An 11,810-nucleotide genomic window follows, 5' to 3' on the forward strand; every position below is an offset into this window, starting at 1 on the left:
TACGCCCACTTAATTTTCTCAGAAAGGAATACTTTGGCAATCCTTATCAGATTCAATCATCTTTTGTAATTGAACTATGTTCTATCTTGATTCCATCTGGATACGTTGGATGTCTGAGTCAGACTCGGCCATTTTCATTCTTAATCTCATCATTTTGCATCTGTTATAATTGAACTACGCTTTGATCTGATTCCATTTGGATACGTAGGCTGCCTAAGTCAGGCTCGGTCATCCTCATCATTGTTATCATAATCCACGAACTACGTTCAGAACTGATTCTGTTTTGGATACGTAGACAACCTGAAAGGGTTCGGTAATAACCTTAGGAAAGCCTTGTAATGCATTAGTTTGTAGTCGTGACAACAAGCAGCCGCATTGTCAAGAAGCATCACGGAAGATCGACATAAATAGTACAAAGTTTCAAGAGGATACGCTCGCATGTGGAGAACCTTTCGCAACATGTCCTAATCCAGAACGACGGCATTTACCTTGAAAAACAAAGTATTTTCAAAATGTTTTCCAAAATACAGTTTGTTCCACCTACCGAACTTCGCGACGCAGCCATGTTAAAGGTCGGGGCAAACCAACATTGTGGTCAACAGCAAAAACTCCCCCCCCCCCCCACTAAGAATTTTTCTCTGAGTGCGGGGTCAACATGGGGCAAGAAAGCACTAAGACCACACTAGGGGCAAGTAACGAATCCGCCACTTGCCTAAAGATCATCTCTCTTTCTCTTTTAGTTGAATTTTTCTAATGTAAAAAGGGCACGCAGTACATAGCAAACCGCCTGCTCAAATAATCGAAACATCTTGTACAAAACGGACCGTCGGCTTTACCAATTGAAGTCATGTACATAGCAAACCGCTTTCTGAACTAATTAGAGCACACTATACAAACAAGCCATCGACTTCGCAACTAAAGTCCTGTATATAGCAAACCGTCAACTCAATCAATCGGAGCGCCATGTACAAATCGAACGTCGGCTTCGCCGACTGAAACCTTGTATATAGCAAACTGCAAACTTTGCCAACAAAGCAATTTGCATCGCCGCTCCGTCGACAGTCGCAAACCTCGTTACCAATGTTCTGCCAATCGATGGTGCAACTTAGCTTCGCAGTCAAAAGTATCTATTGGGCATGCTTTAATTTCATTTGCTATTACTTTGAATGTTTTAACGTTTTGCTCATGCAGCTTCAGACATGATTAAGGCCTTATCTAATCACTCCCAAGCGGAGGTTACTTTACATTCTTCAATGCAAAGCTCTCCCAACAAGCAGAGACACACTCTACAAATCAAACTCTCCCAATAAGCGGAGACATTTCTCAGTGCAAGGCTCTCCCAAAAAGCGAAGACGCACTCTACAAATCAAGCTCTCCCAACAAGCGGAGACAATTTTCTAATGCTCTGATAGCTGCAGAACGGTACACAACCCGGCTAACAAATCGAGTGAAGATCAAGTATCCCATCATCCCGAACCTGAATAACGGATCACCGGCAGCCAGGCATCATCATTCCTACATCATTTACATCGCACCTTAATATATTTTGCATTACAATATATTGGTATGCATGTATTTCATTTATTTTGCAGGAACAAACACCGCAGCGAGGAACTTTTCTAAGCAGCACACCAAACTACAATGATATGGGGAACAACAAACCCATTAGCGGGCCAAGGATCCAAGTTCAAGACGACCAGTGAAACTAAAAATTTTCAAATCCTTCAAATCAAGCCGCAAAATTCAAGCTATCACGAGTACCCAATCCTCCATCTAGTTGTATCGTCATAATACGATACTTGGGCAATTTCTGCGAGTGTCGCTTCCTCGGAAATTTTCACTCCAGGACTACATGAGATATGATTCTTGTTAAGCACGAGGTATGTAAGTAATTCAAAGCCAGAATTCGGCCCCAATATCTCCAAAATTCTTTCCAAAATCTTTCAGATTCTTCCTTAACTCAATCTTGCAACTCATAATCTTCATACCACTCCTGCAATACATGCCTAAAGTCGGGACAAAATTGGCTTTGGTTCAATTTCTTTGCCCGAAAACTCTTTCATCGTCTCCGGTCAAAGAGGGACAGCTGTTAAATTTTGACCATCCTTTTAAAATTTATTTATTTATACTTAATAATTTACTTAAATTGTTTTCTAGTAATAAATACCTATTTTTACAAATTAATTAAGTATTAGCTTTAAAATTAATCGCGTAGTATTAATATTATGTAATTATAAATATACTTATTATTTTAAGATTATTGAAATAACTTTTAAATACATCACATAGGCGTATATAGTTAATTTAATGAATTACTCTTTAATTTCCAGTTAATTGGACTACTATGCTAATAATTCGAAATTAGTGTTACAATTTAGAAAAACAAAGTATTTTTGCAAATAATTAATCAAAATAATTAGTAGTATATTTGATAGTTATAATGTTACCATATTTTATTGAAAATTATTAAGTTTATTTAAATTAATTTCAAAAAGGATTAAAATACAAAAGGCTACAATTGCAATTCTCAATTAAATGCAAAATGGCCATCCCTTAAATTTATTTTGGCCCAACTGACAAGCCCAGTCCAAAAATACCTAACCCAAACAACCCCTTTAATCCCTGTTGGCAATCTTTGCCATCACTTCTTGACCAATCAACGCTTTCCACGTCATCGCTCCCACTCCCTCACAAAAGAAACACAACAGATCTGAGTCGTCCATCCCACAGATCAACGACTCTGATTTTTATCTCTATTTCTCTTTTAATTTTAAATAAACCATCGAGTCGATCTTGTCCGTTGAAACCAATGGATCTAACGATCTCCAAATTTCGCCCATAAAATCAGTTAATCCCAAATTATCAGGACAGTTGATTTCAAAGATCAACAGCCCAGCCTTGATATCTCAACTTTAACTCAGAGACGGCCTTCTTATTACCTAAAACCCTAAATCATTTCCCCTTTGACTGCCGCCCTCATTTCCCTTTCCTCTCTCTTTTTTCTCATCTCCATCAACCATCAATCTCCAGAACCTTGCACAAATTTATGCAAGGTCACTCAAAATCACTCTTAATCATCCCTCATGTCTCATTTATCCGCGATTCTCGCTGAACCTTTCCCTTTTCACCGACGAGATTCGAAGTCCTCAAACCTGAAACCTTAAGCTCAAAACACCGCTGGCCTGATTTTTTCTTCGTTCTTTCAAATCCAACATACAGATTTATCTGCTTTGTCCCTAGGTTATGAAGTCAGTGACTTCAGTTTCCATTTTTGTTGATTGAATTCAAAACCCCTAATCTGAAAACCTAAACTCAAAGATGTAACTTCAAATCTATGAATTTCCTTCGTGTTATGTTAAATCATAGCATGCATGAGCACATTTCAAAGCCTCGTCATGATTATTCGAAGTTCAGAGATCAAATGCAATGACCTCTGGACATTGGACATTGGAACTTTGACCAATGGGTTCTGCCTTCAACTGTCAGCCTTCCTCACTCTGGTAAAACGTCTCATGATTTTCCCCCTAATGCCTTCAATTTTCACTCGTTTTGCTTGCATCATCTGAACTTCATCACTTTCCAATATCATTTTGAATCTTCTGAAACCCTAGAGCCATAATGGCACTATAAATAGGGCCTTTAATGTTCTCATATACCACCACCTAACAATGAAGAAAAATACACTAAGAACATCTGAAAAAGGGCAGAAAATCAATATAGTAGTTGTAGAATTTCTTCGACTAAGGCTAACCTCTTACTCGAATTTTGATTTTGCTCTGAGGTGCTCATTTGGTTGAAGTCTTCGATTTCTTGGATCCTAACAGCTAAACGAGTCGTATTTTGGTCTGCTGCCCTAGAGAAGATCAGTATCCCTTCACCCCTTTCTCTTTAATTGTTTTACTGGACTACTACGAACATGTTGTTTCTTTCTTTTAACCGTGCTAGCTTATGGTGCTTATAATTAGTATAGAAATATTATTTTCAGCTTATGATAAGATGTTGTTTACTTATGATCACTTGCCATGCTTCTAAGTCTTTAATTAATGTTGATCTAGCTGTTATGTGACCTTAATGACTTATATCTCTGAGCCTAAACAGCCTAAATAATTAAGTTTCCTTCATGTGACCCTAATGACTTTCAAATAGCCAACATGATTAAATTTCCTTAATGACTTTTATGCTTGTCTAACCTTCAGATTTTCTGTCAATAGTTCTATTGTGATCTTTGTCCATGTACACTATTTTTTCCTGTATCCTATTGTCTAATGGTCGAGATCACTGTCCGATAATCCTTATTAGGACTAAACCTGAGATTTCATAGTTCACACACACCCTTCACCATTTAACTGAAACATGAAAGTCTAAGGGTTTAACATGCTGGACACAGTCACACACTAGGAAGGCTTAAGAGGCATGTCTATTTAATTAACAAAGTGAACACATACAATGCCAAGTTTCGGGAATCAAGCTTAAGGCATGATCTAGAATTAGTCAAAGGGATTTTGGACTTACGAATTCTAATCATAGAAAACAGACAGAGTGGTAGTTAAGAGAATTGCAATTTCACATGCAAGTTTCTATCATGAGAAACTAGACAACATCACAAACAGACTGGTGGGCATGGTCTTATATCAACTTAACATACTTGGTGTAATACAAAGACTCAAAATCGAAGAACTCAGAATAAGTAAGGAAAACATAACAATTTAAGGTTAATAAGACAGGCAGATTTCAAGACTTATACCAATTGAGCATGTGTAACAGAAGAAGCTAAATTCATTGAGATTCAACTAGACATTTAGGCAATACTGGAGGGTACAATATTAACAAGTCAAGGAATACAATTGTCAGAGTTACAAATAGCAGAGAAACATGTTTGGCTAGATATTAAAACAGTGTTGCAATATGGGATGTTCAGAGATCAATTTTCAAGGTAGCAATAGATTACACATAAGGATTCAACAGAAAGAGACGCATTAAAGCAAATTCTAGGAAGGCATTAATTCCATAGGAGTTTCAGTGCAAGTGTTCAAAGTGAGACATGAGAAAAGGTTTAATATTAGACAGTCAATGTAGGAATTTAAGCATACATAAACATGACAACCTCAAACAAGCATAACAGCCTAGAATTCTTCCCAAATTGGCTACACGAAAAGAACATAAGCAAACTTATACAAGCTCTGATGAAGGATTGCATAAGAAATTCAAAGTGAGGTTGACACAGTATCATATTGGCTTAGAAAGGTCCACATAACACATATGTTCAGAAGCATGAACACAAACAGGGAAGAAACATAATTGTGAGGAATTGAACACTTACTAATTTGCCGATTTAACAACAAATATAGGAGAATCAGTAGCAAAAAAAGAACAACAACAAGAACTCCAGACTCTAGTGCGTCAGAGTTCACAGGAGCTTCGAATGATCCCCGAGCAGTACTCGCACTAGAGGGGTAGAGAGGATTCTGGTGGTCTTGGCTTTTAGCCGGCCAAGAGCTCAAATTTCAGAGTAGTATAGAATACGTGAGAGTGGGAGAATAACAGTTTAAGGTCTGTCTTAGGAGATTTGGGGAAGGGTTTATATAGTAGCAGAAATTGAAAGAACAAACATGGAAAATAATCAATTAAGTGCAAATAAGGAAAGAAAATATCACATGCAAATTAAAATTAGTAAAGGATATGGAGTGTCTCAAATCTTAATTAGGGTTCAATCGTCTGAAAATCAATCCAAGAGTGCAAATCGCTCTTCGTTGAGCGTATATAAACTGAATAACGCCCAAAATCATGGATTCGAGCCATTCTAGTCCGATCTCGGAAGTGATACTTGCCAAACTTAGGAAAGTACCTGAGTAACACCATAAACGGGTGACCAATGATTAGAGAAGATTAATAAGGTAGTGTATCATAGGAAGATTCCATCTCTAAGTTTGAATCGGAGAGGAATTAAGCAGCGGCGGCTAGTGTTTCTCAGAGAATAAGAGACTGTAGAGAGGATTTAGGGGCGGTGGAGATGGGGAATGGGTCTTTAGGGTTTGGGTTTTTTAATTAAGGATGAGAGGGGGTCTGTTGGTCGTTGATCTCTGAGATCAATGACTGAGATAGAAGAAAGAGTGGGGCGGGTTGTTTAAAATGGGTCGTGTCCGAGTTAAATAAAGGGGTTATTTGGTTTGGGCTTCTAAAGGGTAAAAATGAATGGGCCAGGTGCCTTGGGCTTGTTTTTAGTCCGAAAATTAGCCTAAAATTGGGCTAAGAATTAAATACATGAAATTGATTAAATAAAAATAGTTAATAAATAATAAAATATTACTTATGCAGTAAAATGATTAAAAATAATAACTTAACATTATAAAAATATATAAAAATACTATTGTAGCAAGAATAATAAAATAAATGTAATTATGCATATCATATAGGCTATTATTGTAAAATTGTGTAAATATCTTAAAAAATGCAAATATAAATATATGAAATGAAGTAAAATATTATGTAACATATGTGTGGATGAAAATAGTATATTTAGATGATTAAGTTATCACAAAATAATTTAATGGAGTAATTAATACATATTCAAGTAATTTAAATGCAAGAAAATCGATTCTAAAGCTTTAAAAAGTATGGAAAATTATGGAAAACACTTATATGACCCATGTAAATTAGGTAATAATGCAAAAAATAATATTTTGAAAGTATACATGATATTTATAAAATGTGAGGGCAAAATTGGGTATCAACATTGTGATTCTTCGAGAATCAGACTAGGGTGTGTATTGATACAACATGGCAAAGTGATCGCTTATGCTTCTAGGCAACTCAAGAATCATGAAAAGAACTATCCAACGCATGACTTAGAGCTTGCGGCAGTAGTTTTCACATTGAAAATTTGGCATCACCATTTATATGGGGTCTATATGGATATATTCACGGACCATAAGAGCCTTCAATACATTTTCAAACAGAAAGAATTAAATCTAAGGCAGAGAAGATGGCTTGAGTTACTCAAGTATTACGATATCGATATCCTCTATCATCCGGGAAAGGCTAATGTTGTGGCAGATGCTCTCAGTCGGAAATCTATGGGTAGTTTGGCTCACTTGGAGGCATATCAAAGACCGTTGGCCAAGGAAATTCATCGGTTATCTAGTTTGGGAGTCCGTCTTACGAACTCTAGTGAAGGCGAAGTAATTGTACAAAATAGGGCTGAATCATCACTTGTTGTGGAAGTCAAGGGGAAGCAATACGACGATCCATTATTGGTACAGCTGAAGGAGGGGATTTATAAACATAATACCATGTCTTTTTCTCTTGGCATGGATGATGGTACACTAAGGTACCAGGGGCGATTATGTGTTCCAAATGTAGATGGTCTCCGAGAAAGAATCATGACTGAGGCTCACAATACCAGGTATTTCGTGCACCCAGGATCTACAAAGATGTACCATGATCTTAAGGAAGTCTACTGGTGGAATGATATGAAGAGGAATGTAGCAGACTTTGTGACAAGATGTCCAAACTGTCAACAAGTAAAGGCCGTGTATCAAAGGCCCGGCGGGTTGGCATAGAACATAGAAATTCCGATGTGGAAATAAGAGATGATCAATATGGACTTTGTGGTTGTTACAGCCCATGCTTTCCTACATAAGAGTACGTCGTAAGTTAATTGATGTAAGCTCAGATATTAAATCATCTTTGAAAAGTACATAAAGTAAGTTAATCGTGTTACCTTAGATATTACAAATCTTTAAGATCATGAATAACATGTACCAAGAGGGTTGGAAAGCTTAGAAGCTAAACGGAAAATAAGTTTCATCGAAAGTCAATAAGTTTGGAATGTTATAACATGCACTTTGGGGTGATACTAGGGTTCTTAACGTGATAAGGAGTTTATGTTATGAATTATTTTATGATTATGATAGCCGTGTGTTACGTTTTGAAGTCAAGCAAGTTGTGGAACAAAAGTTGGCAAAGGTCATCACAAGTTACATTCATAAATGTGCTGAAAATTAGGTCAAATGTAGATACTTGGAATTACAGGATGATACACATATCAAATTGAATATCTAAGAGTCTAGTTTTTAACGCATTAAACCGTTTGTCGATACACCGCTGGAGTAGAGAGATATTTGCAGTTTTGCGAGACTGCGCATACTGCATAGGTGACAAGTAGGTGTGTCACTGAAGCTTTTTGATAAATACATTTAGTGTGTTATATGAGGTATTTTTGGGTCATATTATATACCAAATTGAAGGTCTTGTAATGTAGTTTCCAGCGCTCTTAATCGTTCATTCAGACAATGTCCGGATAAAAAGATATAAGCATCGCATGAAGGGCTAATGCTAGGGTGCCAAGCTAGAACCTCTTTGACTTTTCAAAAGTTGATATATATCCCTTATGTTGTCTCTTTCTTAATTTTTCCGCAAACCACGACCAAAATAAGATGATAAACTTACCCTTAAGTTCTCTACAAGGGTTTCAAAGAATATTAACATCCCGATTACGAAATCAAGAAGTGATAACATTAGAACGATCCTTACGATGTAAGTATCGCTATATCGCCTCTCTTTTTCTTTGTTGTTTGAGTTTTGGAAGGTACTTCATAGTTAAAAAAATGCCTACTTTCTGTATTTAAGCTTTTTAATATCAAGGAAGGTTGATAAATTCGTTTCCTAATAGTTAGAACTCACGGGACGGTGATCGAAAGATGTAAGTTCAATTTATTTAACTTTTTGTGAACTGTTTTGTAGTCCACTCTTCTTAGCCTATTGTGTTGTTGATTTATAGAGTTTGGAATGATAAAGGGCTTGGGAAAATTCCACATGTGGTAGGGTAGTGGGTTGGTCACTAATCGTTGCTATTTCAGGTTGATTGATAACTTGTTGCTTGGGTATGTTATGGTATGTTTGGTTTTTTTGTTGTATTAAAGGTCCCGAATTGTAGTTAGGTTGTTTTTGAGTTGCTGGTTGTATTGTGTTATTGTCTCACCTATAGTAGACCTGATGGAGCAGTAAAATCGGGGGAAATGCTGCCTGTTTTATTTTAGAATCGAGTTATCCTTTGAGATACGTGATATACTAGCGCCATCTAACTTGTACATGTATTTCTTTGTTATAAGATTGGCGCGCTAGTTGTCGTAAGCTTGTTGTTGAGTTGCATTGACAACTTGAGGTATGTTAAGGTTATCCCTTCTTTCCTTTTGGCATGATCCATATGATACAACGAAACGAGTAAGCACGCAACTTTCACAAATGATTATATTCTTAGAAGTACTGGGGTTGCCTATGTTCTTGATTACCCATGTGTCCTACTATCATATCGTCTATTAATGGGTCTCATGACATTCCGAGAGATCTTGTTGACTTACTTTATTATGCATTGCATTTATTTATACATGTACATTGACCCATGACTAGATGACGTTATATACATGTATATTATATTTATATGGGGTATGGGGAAAGGTTATTGCGTTATATACACACCACCACCTAATCAGTTGGTATACATTGATGTTTTCGTGCACAGAGGCCGAGATGATATGATGGGATGCCCTCAGAGGCTTGATGATGTTATACGCATATACCTATGCATGATATGAAATTTATATGCACATGCATGACATTGTAAATATTTCATGATTCACAGAGCTATTCAGACTTACAGGTTGAGACCTTTACTCCATGTTTCTTTCATGTTTTTAATATAGTGCTTTTCATTCCACAGATACTTGGTACTTTATTTGTACTGGCATCCCTTTTGCCTGGGGATGCTGCGTTTCATTCCCGCAGGTCCTGATAGACAGGCTGATAGCCCTCCTAGTAGGTTATCAACTCAGCGGAAGTTTTTGGTACACTCCACTTGCTCCGGAGTTACTTATTTGGTTAGTATGTCTGGATATGTATTTATTGGTATGGCGGGGCCCTGTCCCGGTCTTTATGATGTTTATGTACTCTTAGAGGCTAGTAGACAGATGTCATGTATATGAAAGATTATATGGCCTTGTCGGCCTATGTTCAGTGTACGAGTGATCATGTCGGCCTTATAGGCCCGTATGCCACATGTATAAGTTTCTATATCATGTTGGGTTGTCCTATGTCTAGTATTCCCTTATGTTTTATTCTGCTTATCTCATGACGGCCCTTCTGGCCCATTTACCCATGATGGTGTGATAAGAAATATACGTTACATTGGTACTCTGTTGAATAAGGCACCAGGTGACCGTCGCGACCCATCGGTTTAGGTCGTGACAGTGGTGGGACTGCCTCGCACGCCTCGCATGTTTGACTCGATTTGGGTGATTGTGTACCGACTCACGAAATTAACACACTTCTTACCTATTAAGACTATCGACACAGTAGAACAATATGCGCTGTTGTATATCAAGGAAATAGTCAGTTTAAATAGCACTCCAATTTCTATTATCTCCGATCGAGGGGCACAATTCACGGCCAATTTTTGGAATAAATTTCAGCAAGGTTTGGGTACTCATGTGAATCTTAGTTCAGCTTTTCATCCATAAATTGATGGGTAGGCAGAGCGGACTATTCAGACGCTCGAGGACATGTTGCGCGCTGGTGTTATTGACTTCAAGGGTAGTTGGGATGATCATTTGCCACTCATAGAATTTGCCTATAACAACAGTTACCATGCTAGCATTCAGATGGCATCGTTCGAGGCTTTATATTGTAGGATATGTAGATCTCCCATTAGATGGTTCGAGATTGGGGAAGCAGAGTTGATAGGACCATACCTCGTGTATCAGGCTATGGAGAAGGTTAAGATCATTAAGAAATGATTGAAAACTACTCAGAATCGCCAAAAGTCCTATTCAGATGTGCATCGCAGTGATTTGGAGTTCAAGGAGGATGGTTGGGTATTTTTGAATGTTTCCCCCATGAAGGGTATAATACATTTTGGGAATAAAGGGAACTTGAGTCCGAGGTATGTCAGACCTTACAAAGTTATTCAGAGGATTGGCCAGGTAGCTTATAGGCTAGAACTACCTCTAGAGATGTCTTCAGTGCACCCGGTGTTTCGTGTATCCATGTTAAAGAAGGTGGTTGTAGATCTGTCACTTATTGTTCCGGTTGAGACTATTGAGGTTAATGAGGAATTGACTTATAAAGAGATTCCAGTTGTCATTCTTGATTGGCAGATCTGTAAGTTGAGAAACAAAGAGATTGCCTCCATGAAACTGCTATGACGAAACACACAGGTTGAAGAGGCCACTTGGGAGGCTGAGGAAGATATGAAGAAGAAGTATCCTCATTTATTTGAATAGCTATATAATTGTTTCCATGAAATTGTTCCTTATGAATTGTGTATCACTTGTATAGTTTATGCTAAGGGTGTTCCTTCCTGTAATATATTGCCTATGAGGCCACAGTTGGTGTTGTTTTCATGTTATGTTGCATTGCTGGATTATGTATATGTTGTAAGGATTGATTTCTGGGATTCTCTGGTAGGTGGATAGGCCCGGTTATAAGGGAAACTCTACCAAAATATCTGAAAAATTTGGGAATTAGTCAAATTTGGGAGCTTGAGATGTGTTATGTTAGGTGTTTGGGATGAAATCTACTCAATATTTGAGAATGAATGATTCTAAGTGGGGGAGGATGTAAGGCCCCGTAAATTTCTAGCAAGTAATTTAAGGTTTCGTGGTGCCAAGGTTAGCTAATGTATTGTATTTTTGAACTTTTGGGGTGAATCGTGTGTTGGGGAGTTGAATCATTTCGACCTCGCATCACCCAACTCATAGCGCGTTAAACCATGCTATATCCCTCGCGAAGACTGGTTCCTAGCACGCTAGACCATG

The 11,810-nt window shown here is 37.6% G+C and overlaps 1 protein-coding gene across 1 annotated transcript; it reads left to right on the top strand.

Annotated features, from left to right (window-relative positions):
* Window positions 1-6,908: 6,908 nt before the first annotated feature.
* LOC138905987 (uncharacterized) lies at window positions 6,909-11,198 on the top strand. The gene is made up of 3 exons (XM_070194502.1): window positions 6,909-7,327; window positions 9,719-9,842; window positions 10,806-11,198. The coding sequence occupies exons 1-3, from the start codon at window positions 6,909-6,911 to the stop codon at window positions 11,196-11,198; spliced, it is 936 nt and encodes a 311-aa protein (XP_070050603.1).
* Window positions 11,199-11,810: the final 612 nt, after the last annotated feature.

Source organism: Nicotiana tomentosiformis, chromosome 2, assembly GCF_000390325.3.
Source record: "Nicotiana tomentosiformis chromosome 2, ASM39032v3, whole genome shotgun sequence".
Classification (NCBI taxonomy): Eukaryota; Viridiplantae; Streptophyta; class Magnoliopsida; order Solanales; family Solanaceae; genus Nicotiana; species Nicotiana tomentosiformis.

Coding starts and splice junctions, on each gene's coding strand:
- LOC138905987 (XM_070194502.1), top strand. CDS start 6,909: ATGGATATATTCACGGACCATAAGAGCCTTCAATACATTTTCAAACAG. Junction 7,328..9,718: donor ATGGATGATGGTACACTAAG/GTACCAGGGGCG, acceptor TTCATTCCACAG/ATACTTGGTACTTTATTTGT. Junction 9,843..10,805: donor CAACTCAGCGGAAGTTTTTG/GTACACTCCACT, acceptor AAAACTACTCAG/AATCGCCAAAAGTCCTATTC.